Source organism: Mercurialis annua, linkage group LG1-X (genome assembly GCF_937616625.2).
Source record: "Mercurialis annua linkage group LG1-X, ddMerAnnu1.2, whole genome shotgun sequence".
NCBI lineage: Eukaryota > Viridiplantae > Streptophyta > Magnoliopsida > Malpighiales > Euphorbiaceae > Mercurialis > Mercurialis annua.
The window spans coordinates 17452389-17475589 of NC_065570.1; the positions used below are offsets into that span (position 1 = coordinate 17452389).

A 23201-nucleotide genomic window follows, 5' to 3' on the forward strand; every position below is an offset into this window, starting at 1 on the left:
GGCTTTTCGCCAGCTCCTTGACAAAAATGGCGTTTACGTGGTACTCTAGATTGTCGCCCAATTCGGTGGACACATGGAAGGACCTCGAAATCCTCTTCCATGAGGAGTTTTACAGGGCACCACTTGATGTCACCCTGGCCGACCTCGCCCGAATCTCGCAGCTACCGAGCGAATCGGCAGAAAAGTATATCGGCCGATTTAGAAACCTCAGGACTAGGTGCTCCACCAAAATGTCAGAGGCCGATTGCATACCTATGGTGGTAAGAGGGATGAGTTTCGCCATGAGGGAGCATTTCGAGGGCCACAGGTTTCGTGACTTGTTCGAGCTAACGAACAGGGTGACGAGCTACGAAAGACTCCTCCAGGAGAAAGAACAGAGGAGAGGCGCATCTAAAGGGACCTATTACAAAGACCAGCTTGACGTGGCCGTGGTGTCCGAAAGTGAGGATAGCGGTTCCGAAGATGAAGTCAACATGGCCGAATTTTTGGGAACGAAACCCCTGGAATGTTCGGCCTTGCGAAAGCCTGGCTTTGTTAAGAGAAATAAAACTGCGGTGGTACAAAAGGAGTATTCATTCGACCTGACCAAAGCGGACGACATATTTGATGCCTTGTTGAAAGATGGACAGATCGCCTTAAGCGAAGGTCATGTAATTCCACCGTCGGAGGAGCTGGTCGGTAAAGATTATTGCAAGTACCACAATTCCTGGAGGCACAGCACGAACAATTGCGTAAATTTCAGAAACGTGATCCAGAAGGCGATTAACGAAGGAAAACTTCTGTTCCCAACGAAGAAAGAGGCCGATGCTAAATACGTGTCTATTAACACCGTTCGGCCCCACTTTGATAGCTACCTAGAGCAAGGGCAGATACAAAGCAAGTGGAACCCTAGAAGGCCCAAGCCGAGAGTAGAGACCGATGGTTCAAAGTGGCGAGGAGAAAAAGGACGACCTCAGCAACAGAAGAGGAAGCGATACAGCTCGCCCACTGCAGATATGACTTGCCCATCAGGCAGTACGTGTTTTAAAGTCAAGGGAGGCGAGAACACGAGGAAGCATCCCAAGACCTTTAAACTGAAATCGCCCACAGAGCAGTGGCAGAAGCATGAGCCACAGCGGAGGCCTACCACTAACGTATTCAAGAGGATATTTCGGCCAACGGAGGAGACCCCCCGTATGAAAAAAACCTAGAAGAGGCGAATGCAAAGGCTGCGACAAGAGTCGCGGGCGAATCACGGGGCAGAATCGGCTCACAGAGAGCAGCGCGGAAATAGGCCAATAGTCGAGAGATTGGGGGCAAGGAACCAGGCCGATATGGATACCAAATCGCCTGATAGGCGAAATGCCAAGGTAAGGAAGGTATGGATGCCAAAAGGCGAAAAACAAGTGACCGATGTGGCCGTCACGGCAGTAGTTCACGAGGAGGACGAAGATTCCAGCGGCCGATCGTCCTATAAGGACATACTCGTATCGCATCAGGGTGGCCAGCTTAAAGCAAGATTGCCCAAAGACCGCGAGGTCGTCGTCTCGCACAAGAAGGGAGTGTTGAAAGCTTGGGTCCCGGTGGTGAGGGACGAATACGGAGTAAAGGTGGTCACGCTCCCTGACTCATACAGAAGTAAGCCCGGGCAGAAAGCAACGTTGGAAGGCGATGTGATCGTCCCGGAAGGAGACAGCGCCGACAGTACGGCGGTAGTATCTCTTAGCAAACCTCCAACGAGGATGACAAGGCACATTCAGCCACTGTACATCAAGGCCGATTTGAATGGGGTTTCAATCAACAGGGTCCTTATCGATAACGGGGCTGGCGTTAATATACTACCGGCAAAAATGCTCAAAAAACTGGGCATAACGCGGGATCAGCTTGACCCAACCGATGTTTATATGACCGATTTCGCAGGAGGCGAAACGCCGGCCGAAGGGTACATCACCCTCCGAATAAAAGTAGGGCGAGTGGAGACCGAAGAGGGGTTTTTCGTGGTCAATGCCCGGAGCAACTACAACATCCTACTCGGCCGAGATTGGATACACTCCAATATGTGTATACCATCAACCATGCATCAAATGCTTTTCATATGGCGAAATGACGGCGAGGCCGAGGTTGTGCAGGGCGACCCCAATCCCTTCGGCGAAGACCATAATGTGCTTGAAGCACGTTTATATGATGAGGAAGTGCGCAACATACAATCACTCAGTTCAAAAGGAGAAACGAGCGTTCCTCGCCTGCTGGTTAACTCAGATCGGCCAGTATCAGTGACCCTCGGGGGCAAAGGCCGATCCACCATCCTCATAGATTCAAAATGATAGCATGACATAAAGAATTGAGGGAGAAAATTAGACAGTTAACCTCGTTGTATGATATTACATCGGCCGAATGCATCTACGAGGACCAAGATCAAGACCCAACAGGATCGTTGCGGATTGGGGACATACGATTGGCAACCGGGAAGTTAGAAGATGATCCCGCCCAAGTACTGGACGACCTCCTCAAAATCAATCTGGGGACAGATGAATCGCATAAACCTATATATATCAACGCAGGACTGAACGAGGGATTCAGAGAGCAACTGGTCGCTCTACTCATTGAGTTCCGCGACTGTTTTGCCTGGTCGTATGATGAAATGCCGGGCCTTGATCCTAATATCGCCGAGCATAAGCTTCCATTGAAAAGTGGGTTTCGGCCATTTCGGCAACCTCCCCGGCGAATGTCCAGGGAAGTGGATACTCTCATCCAGGATGAGATTAAGCGGCTGGAAGATGCCAAGTTTATTCGGGAAGCCCAGTACACCGAATGGCTCTCTAACATCGTACCAGTGATGAAGAAAAACGGGAAGCTACGAGTATGCGTAGATTTTCGAAACCTCAACCTGGCCACACCCAAGGACGAATACCCGATGCCTGTGGCCGATATGCTGATCGAAAGGGCAGCTGGACACACGATACTCAGTTTCCTCGATGCGCACTCTGGATACAACCAAGTTCCAATCAGCAAGGAGGACATCTCCAAAACGGCTTTTAGATGCCCCGGGCCGATCGGAGCGTACGAATGGGTAGTGATGCCTTTCGGCTTGAAAAACGCGGGGGCAACATACCAGAGGGCGATGAACAAAATGTTCAGAGGCCTTGACTGCCTTGAGGTCTACATCGACGATGTCGTAATCAAATCAAATACCGGCGAAATCCATCTGGCCGACCTCCGGAAAGGTTTCGAGCGTATACGACGCAATGGGTTAAAGATGAATCCTCTGAAATGCGCATTCGGCGTTTCAGCTCGAAACTTCTTGGGTTTCTTGGTTCACCAGCGGGGAGTAGAAATAGACAAGAACAAAGCCAAGGCGATTATCAATTCTGAACCACCCAAAACCAAGAAGCAGCTCCAGAGGCTCATCGGTCAAATCAATTTTTTAAGAAGATTCATAGCGAACACAGCGGGCCGGCTTCGCAGCTGGAGTGTTTTGCTGAGAGGAAAAGAGACCGATGAGTGGATATGGACGGACGAGCAACAGAGGGTGTTCGACGATTTGAAAGGTTACTTGGCAAAACCTCCGGTTATGACCCCTCCAAAGCCGAATAAGCCGTTGTTACTATACCTATCGGCTGCGCACGAATCCCTAGGATGTATGCTCGCCCAAGAGGACGATGGGGTCGAGAGAGCAGTCTACTATTTGAGCCGAGGACTGACGGACACAGAGATTCGCTATACCGACATAGAAAAAATGTGTCTATGCCTGTACTTCACATGCTGCAAGCTGCGATACTATATGTTGCCGGTCGTAGTGTACGTATTGTCCCAGACCGATATCATTAAGTATATCTTATCGAAGCCATACCTGAGGAATCGGATTGGAAAATGGGCGATTGCTATGTCCGAATTTACATTGGTGTATGTTCCCCAAAGAGCAGTAAAAGGACAAGTGTTGGCAGATTTCTTGGCCGATCACCCTGGTATTACCCTCAAGGAAGAATCAGTCACGTTATGCGACGTCGCCACATGGGAGATGTGGTTCTATGGGTCCAGAACAAGCCAGGGGGCAGGCGCAGGAGTACACATCGTCACACCCTTGGGGGCATCCTACCAGTTGTCATTCGGACTCCAGTTCGAATGTACCAACAATCAGGCAGAATACGAAGCCCTAATTTTCGGCCTTGAAATCCTTGCCGAACTGGGGGCAAAAACAATCAACGTCAAAGGCGATTCGTTGTTAGTCATTAAACAAGTAACTGGGGAGTTCAAATGCGAATCCGAACTGCTGGTGAGGTATTGCAATAAGGCAAAGCATCTCATCGAAGGCTTTCAGGACACAAGGATGGAATACACAGAGAGAGCCGATAATGTTGTCGCGAATGATTTAGCCCAGCACAGTAGTGGGTACAAGACGAATCTCTGCTTGGACACAATAGAAAGAGACATGCCAAATCTACATACTGGGGGCATCACCATCGACGAAAGAATATTTTCGGCCTACCAACTTGATGTTAACCAAGATTGGAGAATTGAAGTCCTGAATTGGTTCGAGAAGCCAGACCATACGAATAGAAGGTTGAGAACCTTGGCACTAAACTATGTAGTTCTAGCGGGCGAACTATATAAAAAGGGCTTTGAAGGGCTACTCTTCAGATGTATCGGTCCTAAAGAAGCAATGCTAGCAATGGCCGAAGTTCACGAAGGAATAGCCGGTGCTCACCAAGCGGGCCCTAGAATGAGATGGTTAATCCACAAATATGGCTTCTATTGGCCGAAGATGGAATAGGACTGCATAAGATACGCTAAGGGGTGCAAAGCTTGTCAGAAAGCTGGCCCTATACAACATGTCCCGACCGAGGAACTACACTCCATCATCAAGCCATGGCCGTTTAGAGGATGGGCGGTCGACCTCATAGGGAAAATATATCCTGGCTCATCTGACGGCCACACTTTCGTTATCATCGCCACTTGCTATTTCACTAAGTGGGTCGAGGCCAAACCCTTGAAGTCACCAACACAAGAAGCTGTGATCAAATTCTTCAAAGAATATATCGTCCACAGACATGGATTACCCGAATCAATAACCACTGACCAGGGGACGATGTTCACAGGAGGCGATATAGTTTGGTGGGCTTCTCAGATGAAGGTTAAAATGTTACATTCAACACCATACTACGCCCAAGCCAACGGACAGGCCGAAGCCACGAACAAAGCGATCAAGCTTATAGTTCAGAAAATGATTGAAGAAAACCCTAGACAATGGCATGTGCTTTTGTCAGAGGCAGTTTGGGCGAACAGGATCAGCCAGAAGTCAGCCACCGGGACTTCGCCCTTCAGATTGGTGTATGGTTATGATGCAATGTTGCCAATGGAGCTGACAGTCACGTCTACTCGCCGCAGATACTAGAACAAATTGTCCAAAGACGATTATTTCGACAAAATGGTGATAGATGCTCTTGACCTCGACGAAGAACGTTTGACGGCGCTAGATCACATCGAAGCTCAGAAAAGAAGGGTCGAGAGAGCTTATAACAAACGGGTTAAACGAAAGACATTTATGGTGGGCGATATAGTATGGAAGGCAGTCTTGCCTATCGGCCATAAAGATACTCGGCTCGGCAAATGGAGCCCGAATTTGGAAGGCCCCTTTATTGTGGTCAACAAGTTAACAGGCGGAGCATACTTGTTGGCAGATATCGATGGGGAAGAACACGACAGGGCGATCAACGGTCAGTTCCTGAAAAAGTACGTTCCTAGCTGTTGGGAGGGCGTAGACCGTCGGTTATTTGGAGCCGACGAAGAGTAGTGTTGTTTGTAACTTTCCGCCGAGCATCCTGGAATGTTAAAATTCACGGAGTATGCGGCGAATATAGATAAACGCCGATCATTTGGTAGTACCATTTACGTTTTTGGCGTTTCACATTAGTTGAGTTTTTTCAACGGGTCCTCCATTTTTCTCAACATCTTGTATTTTTTTTTTAAATAAATAACATTATTTTGTATCGGACTAACTATGGGCCGATAATATGAGAATAATCAGACAAGGTGCGAATAAATGGTAAAACTTTCGGCTCTGTGGCCGAATGAACATTAAAATTGCAAAAAAAACAAGATGCGGCCCCCAGGCCGATCAAAGGGTACTAAAATTCGGAACTAACGTAAAAATACAAAATTATAAAATTGTTCTGGACTTAAATTAAAAGTGGCCGAATATGTCGCCCAGCTCGCTGCGGAGAGTGCTAAATTGGGTACGAGCTTCAGCCACCTTAGGCTTCAAATTAGCAATGCCCTGCTTCAGCTCGCTTCGGCTCTTCTTCAGACCAACACCCTCAAGAAGGTCTTTGTCCATAGATGCTTCGAGCTCACCAATAGCGTTTTCTTCGGTTTCCAGCTCCAGCTTCAGGGCAGCGACTTTGTCCCTTAGATTCTTGGCATTGTCCCGGCGAGACTTGAGAGTTGAGACAGCCGATTTTACATTCACCTTCAACCCTTCCAGCTTCTCCTTGGCAACGTTCTCCTGGGCGATCAGCTCATCATAATTGGACTGAATAGTGGTCGATTCAGCATAGATCGCCCGGAAAGCTGGGAGCGACGCAGAAAGCTTGACCATTGCACCTCGAGCTTTCTCACTGAAAACTTCTGGGGGGCATCGGCCAAAGCAGTTGCTGACTTCTGAAGTCGCTCAAGATCCTTTGGCGATTTGAAAAGAGTAGTGCCTTGGGATTTCAGCTCAGAGATGACGTCCAGATGATCGCCCCAGTTTTCGGTAGAACCGCTAGTAACTTCACGCATTTCACTCTCTGGAAGGGGCGAATTGTCTTCTTCACTGTCAGAATCCAGGAAAGCCGCCGCCTTAGCTGCCACGTCATCATGATCGGCAGGAGCGTCATCAGGAATCTGCCAAGTTTTGCCACAGTAAAATATCACCTGCGAATTTACTATTAAGGCGAGAAGTAATCGATAAGGGGTACCTTCATTTTGCTGGCATCGATGCGAGCTGGTAAGTTGGCCAGAGATGAGCTCAGCGGCGACAGCAATGTTGGCAGCGGCGAAAAGGTCAGCATCTGGGATATGGTAGGGGTTGTCTCAGAAGGGTTTGCTTCAGAAGGGGTCTTTTGGGATAAGGACTGATGAATTGAACGACCTTCATCCCCGGTCTGCTCATCGGCCGTCTCTGTATCGCCCCTTGAAGAGGAGTGGGCGCTGGGTTGAGACGGAACTTCCTTGGGAATAGGGTCGAACATACGCGACCCCGTCGTTTCCTTCTTCGCCTTTTTGGCCTTCGGCTCTTTTTTGGACGGTTTCTTGGGAGGGCGTTTTTGTCTCGCCTTCTTCGCTTCGACATCTTCCTCGCCATTAGTGTCAAAGACGTCCCCTTTGTTCCATCGAGGCACGCCAACTGAAAGACAAAAACAAAAATTAGCAGGCGATTAATGGCCGAAACTGTTAGGGGAATTCAAATAAAAAGACCTGTTTACCTGGTATTCTATCATAACCAATTCGAACAAGTTCATTTATCGCCTCAGCATCAGATGGGCATCTGATGCCGGTATAGGTCACACCTTCACCTATTCTTTCGGGCTTTCGTTTTTTTACCCTTTTCTTTGGAAGTTTTATGGGGTTGGGTGTAGACATATTGACTTTAGGTACTGGTGGACTTTTATATTTAAATTTTGGGCGAATATGAGCAAGATAAAATTCGTAGGAATATTTACCTTCATAATGCTCTTTCCAGACCTTTTTCATTTTTTCGTCGTATTTCTGCCTAGTCATTCGCCTATGGCGCTGCATCCTAAGGTTCATGCCAGGGCGATCTAGTGGGTCGTATTTAAACTTATAAAAACGCTCAAATTTATCTATTTCAAAAAGGTGAAAGAGATTACCTTCATATTGGGGGCGTTTTGGTGCCTGCACAAGAAACAGATCGGCATGAGTAGGGTTTCGATATAAAGGAGGTAATTGAAAATTATGAAGACTTAGTATTTCTTTGGGCGAGAGGTCGAAGAAAGACTCGATAACTGAAGCCCACCAGCTTTCATATTCGGAGGTACATGAAGGGGAAATAGAAGGGCGAGATATTTCAGAAATAGGGGGAAGATAAGCCCTGTTAAGGCGAAGAATAAATTGAAGGTCAGGATAATCTTCGATTGAAGGTTTATAGGTCCCGCGATTGTTGACGGAGATCAACAAAGGACAGGGAATTCCTTGACAATAGCCGAATTGACGGGCGACGTAGTTGGGGCAATAGGCTTCGATGCTACTACGATTATATTCCAAGCCGGCGATAAGATTTCGGGACTTCAGAGAACTGCCCCAATATTGGCCCCCTAGCTTTAGCCACGGATCGGCTTTAGCCTCATCCGTATCTTCACAATCCCAGGCGACGAAAAGCCACGAAGGGAGATATTTCAGGTTGAGAATCGGGCAAAACAGTTCCGAAGCTCTAATGGAGTTGGTGAAAACCTCCAACACATCCAGCACGTGAGGCAGGCGAGTACCAGCGGCGATTAATTGGTAGCCGCAAACTTCGGCCTTGATCTGAGGGCCGACCTCAAATAGTTTAGGGAAGTACAAGGCAAGCCACAATTGCAACACCCACAGGGGCCCGCTTGGGCATTGAAAGATCCTCTTGTCACCATGAGGGGCGATCTCATTAAGGCTTCGGTACAGATGGGCGAGCATGAATTCCCCAAGGTTGCATTTTCGCCCTTCAGCAAGAGTAGCGGCCAGGGTGAAACAGTCTGTAGTCACTCTGAAGGAGGAAGTGCAGAGGACGAACTTGGCTATGAAGAAGGCAAGGAAGGCAATGTGTTCCTTAACATCGGGCTTGTAATATTCTTTGCCCATGAACAGTTTAATAAAGGGGCCGTAGCTTCGTTGAGCCTTTGTCAGTTTGAATGGGGGCACTTCGGCGTCTAGATTGGGCGATATACGTTCGCCGATGATTGGGATATTGAGGATGGCCGCCATGTCCAGTAAAGTGATCGTCATCATGCCGAACTTGAGACAGAAGCAATGGACGGCAGTTGACCAGAAGAGAGAAGCGCCCATGATGTAGTGCTTCGCTATCGGCCTGCTTGCCTTAGAGAGGTTGATCATGTCATAAATGCCGATATCTTTCCATAGTTGGCCGAAGTGAGGTTTTAGTCTGGTGACCCATTCTTGGTACCCTTTGTGTTCAGTCGGCCAGTTTCGGAACATGGTGTTTACCCAGACAGATAATTGGTGGGGGAGCGAAAAACGAGGTGGCACTTCTTCATGGAATGGGGTAACAATATCGCACAGATGGCTGGGCGAAACAAGAATTGGACCGACGCATTCTTGATTGTCACTAGTTTTTATTATTACCTGAAAGTCGCTATTCGGAGCTGCAGTACGAATCTCGGTAATCTTATCGGTCACTTGGGAGGCGATGGTATCGTTGGGGGCAACCATGGTAACTGTAGAGAACGGAGATACCTCAGTTAGCGAATGATTAAAAGAGGCGAATCAAAGTCAAGAGAGGTTAGGGCGAAAACTTACCAGAAAAGACTTGGTGAATTGCTCTAGGTTGCTGAGGAGAGAGAAAGCTTGATAAATGCAGAGAGAGTAGGTAAGTGATGAAATGAGATGGTGTTTTTCTTAAAAGACAAAATCAGAGGAAGCCGAGAGGTCATGGGACCAGGACGTGGCATCGTGGAGGACAGTTGGCGATGACGTGGCGCGAAGGGGGTACCGAAGAGTCAATAGATGCGCACCCCTTTAGATTTTCTTCTCAGAGTTTTGGGCCTTATTGCTGGGCCAAGTAGTACCAGGGGGAAAGGAAAAGAACAAGCCCAAAAATAATTGTTTCAAGCTTGTTGGGGGCATTGTTTACACCGGCCCAGGAAATTACCGGATAGAACTTCATGTGGGCTTATCAGGAATTCAGGCCCAACGAAAAGCCTGTTTATTATTGCTTTTTCTATTTTATAGGAATTTGTAGCTCATTAGGAGTGATTCTCTATTAGAGTTTTAGTCTTAGTTGGATTAGGAGTCTTGATTGTGAGGAGCTATAAATAGCTCAGAGCTTCATTATTTTTGTATCAACAAATCAATCAATCAAAAACCAAGCTCAGTGTTTTTTATCTCGCAATCTCCGGATTGTTTTAATTTAGGAGTAGTTTTCGGTATTAATCTCGCCTGAGTTTATAACTCCCAGATTATTACTTGTTAGATCACGTGGTTAAGTGTTTTAAACCAAACAAGCCCTGCGAATATCCACATAGGTTCGTTAAAGTATCAAACCTCAAACCGATCCCGATTATAAATTCAAAGATTCGAGTCCGGAATATTTCCAGGCGAACAGATACAAAATCAGAGCACCTAGTGATAAAAATACATGCTTTCGATTGCTTAACCAGCTTCTATTATTTGATCAGGTGCCAAGTTGTATATACATTGCATATCTCGAATTCACCATCTTGCTTATTTTCCATTTTATCATGATTTGTTATTTTTCTTTTCAAGTTATCGTAATATATGACGTTTTAGTTTATCGTTGAAATGGCTATGTTTATTTTACCAGGGAGTAATAATTTGAGCCTCAGAAGAAGCAAAAGCGAAGGTGATAATTCACACAATCGCCGGTCACAGTAGCCCCCGGGATTAGTGTGGTCACCGTGTACCTGGTTGCAAATTATATTTTGATAAGGGATAATGAGAATTGCAACATAGGTTTTTCTGCCTTAAACTACTCTCCTTTTAATTATCTATGTAATTATAGGCTTTTTAAGTTTGCCAATCTTTTGCGGTTATAGTAGTAAGGCTAAATGAACATATTAAACCCCCATGTTTGGTTCGGTTTTCAATTTGGAGTTTAATGAACTTTTTTTTTCAATGGAGGTACTTAACGCTATAAAAAAATTTCACATCGGACCCTCCGAACCTAAAATGTCACATGTCTGTTAGTGACTGGCTAATATGAACATCGAACCTAATACGACAGCGCTGATAACAGACATGTGACATTTTAAGTTCGGAAGGTTTTGCAAATTTATTTTATAATGTTAAGTACCTCTATCGGAAAAAAAATTCATTCGAATCTAAATTCAAAAACGAACTGAACGTGAATGCCAATCCGTACATTTAACCTAGTAGTAATCTATGTAAGTGTAGGCTAATCAAGTTGGCCAATCTTTTGCAGCCTCAAGTTACTCTCCTTGTAATTAGCTATGTGATTCTTTTTTGAGATAATTAGGAATATCTAAAAAAGAAAAATATTAGCATATGTTAACCATAATTTTCTAACTTGATTTTTGTTCTCTAGCGTGTTTACTATTTATTTTTTTACTCTACTCTTTTATTTTCATACTCTGCCGTTTTGGATTTATACTCCCCCTTCTTCTAATTCATCATCTTCTTCTTTTCTTCTTCATCTTCTTCTTCTTTTAGTTCATCCAAATAAAACAGCTAACAATTCAACAAATAAATTAAATTTTCCAGTACATAACAATTAAATAGATTGATTTTTCTAATTCTATCACCACTTTTTTAAAATTTATTATGAGTTTCAAATTTAGTTTCGATCCGCTCGAATTTTTAATTCGTAATCAAATCGTTTCAAATTTCACTTCGAATTCAAATACAACGATCATAACTTTCTCCAAAAACAAAGAAAACTGTATATTATTAATTTATTTGTTCTCATTAAAAATCTATTAAAGACGGTTGCAAACAGTTTCAAATGTAGTTTTAAACGGTTTCAAAAAGTTTATAAAATAGTTTTATTATCATTTACAAAAAGTTTATATAATGGTTTCAAACATTTTACAAGCGTTTCAATCAGTTTAAAAAAAGCAGCTTCAAACAGTTTACAAGTTCAAGCAGTTTACAAGCGTTTCAAACAGTTTAAAAAAACAGCTTCAAACAGTTTACAAAGGTTTCAAACAGTTTACAAGCGTTTCAAACAGTTTCATAAAACACAATTTGCAACTTTTATCTAAAAACATATTAAAAATATTTCAAATAGTTTACAAAGGTTTCAAACAGTTAAAAAAAACATTTTCAAACAATTTACAAAAATTTCAAAAATAGTTTACAAAAGGTTTAAACTAGTTTCAAACGGATTTTAAAAACAGTTTCAAACATTTTATAAAAAAAGTTAAGTTAGTTATAAAAACAATTTATAAAGATTTCAACACTTTATAAAGGTTTCAAACAAACAATTTTAAACGATTTCTAAAAACAGTTTCAAACGGTTTACAATAGTTTCAAATGTATGAGCAAAATTATTAATAAAAATTTAAAATTAATACATAAAAAATAAAAAGAAGAAGAAGAAGTTCTAGAATAAGAGGATATGATGGTGGCGATATAATCTTCCGTTGTTCCAAATTTTCTGAAACGAATATGATTGTTTTTTTCATCGTTAAATTTTTACTTGTTTTAAATATTTGATTGTTTGTGTTATAAATCGAATATATCAAATAAATTATAGAAAATTTAAATAGAATTGGTTAAAAAAACATTGAAATAGAAAAAAAAAGCAGTTACAGAGAAAGTGAAGAAGAAGAAGAAGAAAAGAGGAGAAAAGAGAAGAGTGAGAAAAGAAAGAGAAAAAAAAAGAGAGAAAACGAAAAGAAAAATAAGGTGAACATGCTTTTAAAGGAGAAAGAGTAAAAATGTAAATAAATTAAATTTAGTTGGCAGTACAATTAAAAACAATAAAAAAATAAGGTAAAAAAATAAACTTTTAAAATTAAAGTATTCATAGCAAATAAGTTAGAAAAGAGACTCTTTTGTGCAATTTCCTCCTCTTTTTTTGTAGCACTAATCTTTTGTTATTGTAGTAATGCTTTCTCAATTATAGAGTTATTTCTATCTAAAAGCATTATGAGTTTGCCGATCAAAATCATCTAAATTCACGATCTTGTACCAGATTCAGAAATTGAAGTTAAATTGTTCATTCATATTAATTAAATTGTACATCATTGACTAATTTCAAAAAGCAGCTTTTCAAGAGCATCAGCTGTAAGAGGAATGTACAAGCAATCTTGACGATCGTTACGCCTTCTCGTCTTCACCAACTCATGATCTTTGAATTTTGTCAAATAGGAGTTCAGTGTCACCTGGCTACTCACAAGGAAACGCTCCCGAGAGACTGTATACAGATTATCCAGAGGCATGCCTGAAAACGACAAATAAAATGGTAAATATAAGAATGAAAAACAAAATATTATCTTCTAGGAACTCCATATGTAGCTCCTTGCCTTCTTCTTCGGGATGAGACAGTTTATACTCCGCAAGAATTTTGAATACGCTCTATGCATTTGGAGTCAAACTCTGTAAAACTATTCCAGCTCTTTTGGCACTTTGGGCTGTGCTGCTGTGAGCAAGGATCAAAGGAAAGAACATTCCTTCGACCTTATATGGTGCAAATGTAGGAACGTGATACCAATACTAGTTAAACTGTGTGTGAACCATCTTCTTATCCCACACTAACAAAAAAACAGATCTTATTATGTCAAGCTATGGTAAAACTTAAAATGACAATCATGAATCAACAATGATAGAACACATGAATAAAGAAAAAAAACTCTAATCAATCTGGTTAAAGTTTTCTTTTTTAATCAAAGGAATAATGAAAACCCAATTTTGCGCCATTCCTAATACACGAGTCTTCTTTGATTTCTGAAATCACATTTTATAGTGAATCGAGTCAATAAACTATTGATTTTAGGATGCCAATATATGTATTAAGGTTTCAAAAATTACATATAAGAAAACAAAACAAGTACTACTGTACTAGTCTCTTGAAGCATTTTGAGAATCCATGACACTAAAACTATGACAATAGCATACTTACATAGGGGTGTATTAACATGGTCAATAGACGCAACGATACGGATATGCGAACAAGAAGCTATTCGTGCAAGATATTGCTGGCTTTCAGAGTGTCTTAACCCAGGACCATCAATGTTATGAATTACAACACATAAAAAAGAATCATTTTCCTCCCCTTGTGATCCATTCAAGACTACAAGAAGATCATCCATGGATCTAGAACTAAATGGCTGTTGAGCTTTAGGCAAACTACTGGATGAAATCTTTCTCTTGGATTTTAAATGATCCCACCAGAGTTATGCAAAAGCAATTATGACCTGCAGTATCACAGTTCTCTCATGAGCATAAGATGAAGAAATAGAAGAGTATAAAACAAAGCATGCCATTGTTGCTTGTGTCGCAACTTGGAATGGATATGCCAGGACAGAAAATAGAAAGATAACTGATGCTATTAAAAACGATCAGAAGAAATGATAACGTCATATAGCAGTATAGCAAAAGAATTCAATGCAGCACATAAATGGAAAATGTCGAAATGGGAAATGAGGAAACAACATTTTTTTACAAAAATAGTCAATAAATATTGAGTTTTGGAGTTTCAAAAGCGTTCGCGGAAATAGAAATGAAATACCAAAACATAAGATTCTAGAAGTTTTTGTGCGTGCAACATAGACATAAACCATCAAATATATACGTAAATGTATAATCCAGGAAATAACAGCATGCAATTTAATCATGTCACTTCTATGTGGAACACCTGCAGCACCTGTTTTAGATTAATTGACTGAAGATACCCATTGATTACAACAACAAGATACTCTGTTAATGCTGTAGAAGCAAAATCTTCAATTAAGACTTTTTTAGATCCAAATCCATACATTAGAAGGCCAAAACCACACCTAATTCACAGCACAGATAAAAAAAGAAGAAGAGAAACATCAATAAGCCATCAAGCATAACAATTCCAATTCATGCCAAATGAATGTTAGATGGCAGAAAAATGTCTTACATCCCCTGTAACAATGTATAATTTCTCTTGATGGGTGGCAATTATCTGATATAAGAACAAGAAAAACAAGGAAAACCGATGAAAGTTTCCGAGTAGTTGTCACGACCCAATTTCATGGATCGCGACCGGCGCTAGGGTATAGGTATGGTTGTACGAAAACCCGTAGCTAGTCTTGCGGATAAACAACAAATACAAAAACCTGCAAGAAAACCAATGCTCAGGGCAACCGAGACTTCAGCGTAGTTCTATCAGTTCATAATATACAATATTTATTATAAAGTGCTCAGCCAACTCTGAGTCTTAAATATGGCAAAAGTACATATTAACCCAAGTATATAAAGAATGCCAAAATAACAGTAATCCGTTGAATAAGTTTATAACAAGTATTAGACATATAAGACTTCTAATTACTACTGCGGTCTAAGAATAAAATCAGTTTAATTACTTTATTAAATAAAATAAAACCTCTGAGGAAATAAAGAATCGGAGAGCAGCTGACTCGCTCAAATTATAATCCTGGAAAAATTAGAAAAACAACGGGGTCAGATATACTGAGATGAGTCCATACCACTATTTACATTTATCAAGTGGAAAACCTATAAAACCGTTTAAAACATTTAATATAAACATTACGAATAATAGTTGGAACCCTAATCCACAATACTAAATATAACCATAATCCAATAGGCTTAGTCCCGAGAGCTGAGCTACACCGAGTTACTCTACTAGGTCCCGAGAGCTAGGCAACCACCGAGTTACCCCCACATATCACATACCTTATCTAGATCAAAACCGGTGCGCACGCAGTCCTAATGATGCCCATTAGGTAGCATGTTCCAAATAAAAGCCATAATGGAAAAACAGTTCGAAATATACATACATTATATATTTATATATTAAAATAACAATTCACTTAATAAAGCGGTAAATAGTAAGTACAAACTCACTGCTTACTAATCCACATGAAAACTCCTGACAAGCAACCTAGACTCGGTTCTCCTCAAAAGAACGATCAGTCGACGAGTCTAAACACAAATAAATAATTATTAAAACGACCCTAACTCTATAGAGTACTAGACACCACATAGGACTAGCACAAACAACAAGTCAAGGTAAAACCAATCAGATCAACCACAATATCCAAATAATTTATAATGCCGAATTAAGACAAGTATATTGAGTTTTCGCTTTAAAATCCATTTCACAATATATTATTTAAACCAAGTCATTCCCAAATAGTGGGTTAGCCGAGTTACCGATAACTACCAAGCTAACGTCACATGTCGGGTGACCCAAGTCCAACCCGACTCAACCATTTTATCAAAATATAAACCATAGTTTATAATCCCAAGATATGATTTGATAAAATAATAATTGCAAGCGGAACTCAATATCCATAACCAAAAGTAACTTTTAGTTACCGATAAAATTTAACTAAATTAAGTTTAACAAAACGTCCTGAAGTCGAAACATAACTTTAGCCAACTTGGCACCTTAAGCAAATAATTCCCAAACAATAATTACCCAAGTAATTATTCGATTTAAAGACTATAAAACAATTAACGTTTTCAAATATAACTTTCAAAACAATTCAATCAAAGTCCACACAACTTTATTTCAAATTGAAAAACGTTAACAATGGGTAGTTTAGAAATCAAAACGATAGTTAATCCGCTAAACACAACTCATTATCAAATCCCACATAATATGATAATGAAGTATGGAATACCAAAGGTCGCAATAAGAAAACCCCATGTTGATAGTAAACCCATAACCAAACCAATAATAAGATCATTAAACAATATCTAACACAAGAGGAAGCACAATTTATACATGGCAGCAACTAATCAAGAACATAGGCAACCACAATATGAACATCCATGTTTACACTAAACACCCAACAATCGCAGCCATGAACCTATGCTGAAATGGCAAAACCGAAAATCATACAACTGTAACAACGTATTTAATCTCAACATAATTGTGATTCAAATAACAAAAACCCATATGATTATGACCTTAGGAAATCACCAACAACATCAGTAACATCAACAAAGAAAACGGACGCAGCAAATTAAAAGAATGACAGCTAACAAATCAATCGACAATATAAGAGATCGACGTACCGTTTGAAGTAACGAAGCTAAACGATTCAGAGATGATATGGTTTAGATTGGACGTGAGTTTTAGGGCCTAATCACAACAACAATTATGCCCAAACAGATTATGATTCGGCAGCCACAACATACAACAACGATAAACAAAATGACGTAAAACTAGGAAAATTATACGTACCGAATTGGATTCCAACGCCTTATGATCGTTGAGAAAGAGATTAACAAACGTAATGAAGAAACCAACTCAGGACGATACAAAACCAAAGGAGGACAAGCCATATGATGATAGTGACGTTATCGAATAAACAAAGGAGTTGACGAGAGAACTTACCGAATCTAAGAGTGATGGAATGGAATGGATGATATGATATCTCGGACTGTTAAAATGGTAGTGAGTCGGCTAGGGTTTTAAGTAAACGAAAGAAAAAGAGTTTGGTCGAGTTATGGGGTCTATTTAAAGGCCGCAATACAAAATTACAGCTCAGGCGCGATGGGAGGCGCGGTGCGAGGCGCGTTAATCCCATCGCGGCTTCACTAGACGTAGAAACAGAATGGGGCGCGTTGCGAGGCGCGATTGCCCATCGCGCCCTCCAACGCGCCTCAATTTTTGATACAACGGTTAGCTTTGTCTTGGGCACAACATATCCAAAAATTAGCCTGATCCGACGGTGTAATTGGGAGATATGAATGTTTTATCAAAACATGTCAGATTCAGAAGACATACGAACACATCTTCAATAATTATTCGAAAACTAATCAACTTGACATCAAAAGCCCCCACGACACATGTGATACATATGTTGATAAAATTACCAACTCGTAATACTCGGTAAATACGAGATCGATCCCACGAAGAGTGAATATAGAGCAATTGATGAGAATGAATTTATGTTGTTTGTTCAATTCGTTTAGCAAGCAATAATTGGAGTTTGGTTTCAAAATAAATAACAACTAATCACTACACTAACAACTAGAAATTGTAATTAAACAACGATTACTAAATCACGGATTAAAAACAGGAATTAAAAGGCGCCTAGAGGTTGCTAATCATGCCAATGTGAATCCTAGGTAAAAGGGCCGGGTCTTTGGATATTGTTCGGGTCAAGCTATTCGAGGGTATCAATTCCGCTCTCTCGAGCCGGAAATTGAAGAATTGCCACTTGCTAATTCCACCATAAACAATCTGAAACCAACCCGGAATCGTAACGAAACCATGATAGAAAAATACGGGATATTACATTCTCCCCAACTTATATAAAATTCGTCCTCGATTTTAACTCAACACACCCCACTTAAAAAACATATCATAAAACTATATGTTGTCTGAACGAACACGCACATAGCCAAAGTAAAAACACATAAACAAGATATCCAAGGTAATCAAGGACTGCAATAATAACTATTCTGCATAACGAACTATGTCTCTCAAGAACATTCCTCAACCAAGTAACCAACTAAAACCGTAATCATAGGAATTCCGTGCTTAACGACCTAAGCACTTGCGTAAGCAAAAGCGCAAAAGGTTATTCCTCAAATGATAACTTCAAACCACCACTTTCATAAACTGAACAATCTTAAATGATCACAAACAATATCAACACTAACTTCCACTTAACATAAAATGATAACGCCATTTATAGGTGAAACCAAACGAAGGAGTACAAACTCTCCCACATAAAGTTTGACTGAAATACTTAGGATAATCAAGAACAAAACCTCGAATCTCTTTCAATTATAACTCTAAACAAAATTTCCACCTAGAGAAGGTCAACACCAGACGAAACACGCCGAAAACATATGGGGTATTACAGCAGTAGACCTGTGACGAGATCCTATTTGCGGGACCATATCAACTTGGTATCAGAGCAGATCGTCATGGCTGATCAGAACCAGTTGTTAATTGTTGGACCATGTGTTTTTATGCCCTTTTATTTTGATATATTCAATCAATTGGCATTTATTGTTTTCTAACATTTTGCTCAAGTTTTTACGCAGATTTTAATTGATTTTCTAAGTTCAGCCTTTTGCATGATCGTGCAAATGAGTTTAGTCATTTACACGATCGTGCAAATTTTGCATGATCGTGCAAAACCACTTTTCAGCGCTTCTTCAGTTTCTGCGAGCTAAACGATCGTGCAAACAATCTATGACCGATCGTGCAAACAATTTGCACGATCGTGCAAAGAGTTACACGATCATGCAAATCCCCAGATTTCAAATTTCTTCATAGCCGTTGAACATAAACGATCGTTCATATATTTAAACGATCGTGCAAAACGTCTGAGAGCTGATTTTCAAAAGTTTCCCAAGGAATTATAACGGGAAGAAAATGGCTTGGACCAATGGAACTTTGACACACCATCAAGGAGCCTATAAAAGACTTGTTCTGACCCATATGTGTGGTTAGAACAATTATTGCAAAAACTCAAAGCTCTCAACAACTCAAAACCTCTCAAATTTATTTGTGCATCAATTCTTTATATTGATTGCTTGTTGTTCTAGTTAATTAGAGCATTTATTATTTTCATTATGGGTTCTTGATTAGCCTTGAAAAATCAAGTGTAAGTTAGAGTTTATCTTTGAGAAAACTCACCCCTTGTAGGTTTCTGTTTATCCTTGAAAAAGCACATTGTGAGTTTGAGATTATCTCTTAGAAATCTCGTTGTAAAGTTTGTGCTTATCTTCAAAGCGCTATCCCATTTAGTGGATTCCAAAATCTCAATCTTTGATTGAGTAGTGGAGTAGGATCGAGTTGTGATCCGAACCACTCTAAATCTCTTGTGTCAATCTTATATCCCTTAAACTCTTATTAAATTCTTATTTCCGCTTTAAAGAATTTTTAACTTCCGATTCATATTCAAAAACCACGGTTTGCCATACCCCAAAGGATCTTTCATTAACCAAAGTCGAAGTTTTTGAATGGAGAATGTTGGAATTCAGTCAGGATATTTGTGAAATACGCGAGAGCGTCAAAGCAATACAATGCATGATGGAATTACAATTTTTTGGCAAGGAAAAGGAGAAGAATAGTAAGGTTGGATCAGCTTGCAATACCCAAGAGATAAGTGGAGAAGAACAACAGGCAAATAAATTTGAAATAGCAATTGTTCCAAGATACTCCAAGGTGGAATTTCCTTGATATAATGGAACAGAGGGCCCTTTGGTCGATGAGGAGATGCAAAATCCCCCAACTCAGGTTGTGGGTATGAATTTAGTGCAAGTTTTTGAGAGAAAAAGGCAATTCAATTGTGGAAGCATCAGTATAGGGCGATCTCCGCTCACATGGGCAGCCCCAAAACCATTTGTAGCAGCTCCACCTTTAGCAACTCGCCAAGAACAAAAAACACAATGCAAGAATTTCGATTCAGCTTCAAACATAAGAAGTGAAATTGTTGCACCACCAATCAAGCTTTTGACGAAAGCTGAGACGTCGAACCGAAGAGTAAGAGGACGGTGTTTTAATTATGATGCACTTTACTCACCAGGAGACTTTTTGCCCTCTTATTATATGACCCGGAGGAAGAGGGAACCTCCCGATCCGAATACTAGATTGGGTCGAGCTTGAGGACAAGCTCTTAGTTGAAGAAGGGAGTAATGTTATGACCAGCTGCTTTATTACAGTTGTAATAACAAAGTTCCTATTTTTTAGCTAAAATCTAGACTTTTAATTAGGAAGTATTTTATTTTCTATTATTTAGGAAGTATTATTTATGCTTATTAGGAATTCTTCTTAAGTAGGAATTCTTTTCCTTTTATAGTTTTAATTCTTCTCTATTTAAAGGAGATGCTTATATCAATAAAGTAATCAATAATTCAGTCAAAAATAAAGAAAAGGGGAGTTGGCGATCTCTTGAACAAATCACCATTAACATCTAAAAAATAGGTTTATCAAAGAACATGAAAAACAAGGGAAATCAACAAAATTTCCCGAGTAGTAGACCTGTGACGAGATCCTATTTGCGGGACCATATCAACTTGGTATAAGAGCAGATCGTCATGGGTGAAAATAACCAATTGACTGCTAGGATGCAAGAGCTGGAACACAAAGTTTCAGAAACGCAACAAGATGTGCGCGACATAAAAGATAGCATTAGGGAGCTTCAAAAATTAATGGAATTTCAAATCAGTAATAAGGGTAAAGAAACAGCGACAACTGCTACCAACAGCAACAATAAAGACTCTTCGATGCAACAAGAAGACCGAGTCGTACGAGTTACAACTCCAGGCAATAATTATGTTCCTAGATATACTAAACTGGAATTTCCCTCATATAATGGGACGGGAGATCCTCTAGGCTGGTTGTATCGTTGCGAACAATTTTTAAATAATCAAAGGATTGAAGAGAGGGAAAAGGTAGGACTGGCAGCATTCCACATGACGGACGAAGCACAGTTATGGTACTATCGGGTCGAGCAGGAGGAACCAACACTTACATGGACTGAATTTAAAAATTATTGTTTGCTGCAATTTGGACCTCCTATGAGCAGCAACCCATTAGGGGAATTAGTTAATCTCAAACAAACGGTAACAGTTGAGAAATATCAACGCCAATTTCAGACCTTGTTGGCTAGAGCAACTTCTGTTCATTCAGAGCAGCAAGTGGATTTGTTTACTGCTGGGTTAACTGAAACCTTGCTGATGGATGTGGAAATGCAATCTCTGCCAAATCTGGTCACTGCAATGAACCTAGCACCAACTTTTGAGAGAAAGATGCAGCTGAGCCGAGAGGGACTCAGTGTAGGGCGACCACCAATTTTAACCAACTCAAAACAGTTTGGAGCAGCCCCTACTCTTGCAGGCTGCCAAGAACTAGAAAATACAAGGCAACATTTTTGAATCAGCTTCCAACATAGGAAGTGAGGTTGTTGCACCACGAATTAAGCTTTTGAGCATAGCTGAGATGTCAGAACGAAGGGAAAGAGGGCAATGTTTTAATTGTGATGCACTTTACTCTCCGGGACATATATGCAAGAGACTTTTTTGCAAGGAACCTTCCAATCTGAATGCTAAATTGGGTCGAGCTTGAGGACAAGCTCTTATTCGAAGAAGGGAGTAATGTTATGAACAGTTGTTTTATTACAGTTGTAATAGCAAAGTTCCTATTTTGTTAGCTAAAATCTAGAATTTTAATTAGGAAGTATTTTATTTTCTATTATTTAGAAAGTATTATTTATGTTTATTAGGAATTCTTCTTAAGTAGGAATTCTTTTCCTTTTGTAGTTTTAATTCTTCTCTATTTAAAAGAGATGCTTACATCAATAAAATAATCAATAATTCAGTCAAAAAGAAAAGAAAAGGAGAGTTGGTGATCTCTTGTACAAATCACCATTAACATCTCAAAAATAGGTTTATCGAAGAACAAGAAAAACAAGGAAAATCGACGAGATTTTCCGAGTAGTAGAACTGTGACAAGATCCTATTTGCGGGACCATATCAAAAGCCAATGAAATTTGACTTTTTTTTGGGCAACGAAGACTCACTCCCCCAAGCCGAAGCCCAGAATCATGTCAAACTCCGGGATATGGACTGCCCGTCAGCCCACGTACCTGGTAGCCCGGTCGCAACCACTCCATTTCTTAGAAAGGAAGTAGCTGGAGATTGAACCCGCGACCGTGACGCCGAGATGCCTGAGGCTTAGACCACTAAACCAAACCCATACGGGCAATGCAATTTGACTTTAACATAGAAGAATGCCCATTTCATTACTCATGAGATAGTTCCCAAAAACTCTAACATTTAAGGGGCAAAAAGAAACATTTTAAAAATGAGAGAAGCAATAAAAACTACCTAAGCTCAAATACCCATTTGGAATATAACTTCTTATAACTGTTAGTAAGGGCAATAATCTCCTTTTCATGCTTCGGTTCAATATTAGCCGCAACTACTCTAAGCTCCTGCACATAGCCAAATAAATCACACTGATTCTTATATTTTTCATTTCTAAGAAGAAGAAATAAAAGGGTATTAATAGAAACCTGTTCGTCGACAAGATTAATGTCAGAGATCTTGCGAGTTGATTTCTCAATTGGAGCTACTGCCTAAATCTTTTGCTAGAAAGTAATTCATAGAGAATCCAAATTCCTCTTCATCGCCGTCGTTAATTTCCATGATTGATTATTCATCAATCAAACTATGAAAAGAGAAGTAATTGGAAGTGAAGGCGAGAGAATGAACAAAAACGGAAGAAAATTGATGGCGGGTAAAATTAAAATTAGTACAAGTTTTTCAAGTCTTAGGTGCGGATAGTATAAGGGCAGTCAAGTGTGTGTTGCTGGCGGGATTATGGAGGACTATGAGAATTTACTTGT

At 40.4% G+C, this 23201-nt stretch overlaps 1 protein-coding gene and 1 pseudogene across 1 annotated transcript; one reads left to right on the top strand and one right to left on the bottom strand.

The window, feature by feature from the left end:
• Window positions 1-1199: 1199 nt before the first annotated feature.
• LOC126666145 (uncharacterized) lies at window positions 1200-5371 on the top strand. Its single transcript, XM_050359119.1, has 5 exons — window positions 1200-2228; window positions 2342-2977; window positions 3095-3284; window positions 3429-4676; window positions 4782-5371. The coding sequence occupies exons 1-5, from the start codon at window positions 1200-1202 to the stop codon at window positions 5369-5371; spliced, it is 3693 nt and encodes a 1230-aa protein (XP_050215076.1).
• Window positions 5372-12911: 7540 nt separating this feature from the next.
• LOC126666181 (origin of replication complex subunit 2-like) lies at window positions 12912-23001 on the bottom strand (annotated as a pseudogene).
• Between the last annotated feature and the right edge of the window lie 200 nt (window positions 23002-23201).

Bases quoted from the DNA above. Each gene is read 5' to 3' on its own strand.
- LOC126666145 (XM_050359119.1), top strand. From the start codon at position 1,200: ATGCAAAGGCTGCGACAAGAGTCGCGGGCGAATCACGGGGCAGAATCG. The intron at 3,285-3,428 runs GTTTCTTGGTTC...TAGCGAACACAG, and splicing joins TTCAGCTCGAAACTTCTTGG to CGGGCCGGCTTCGCAGCTGG. The intron at 4,677-4,781 runs GTGCTCACCAAG...AGGGGTGCAAAG, and splicing joins AGTTCACGAAGGAATAGCCG to CTTGTCAGAAAGCTGGCCCT.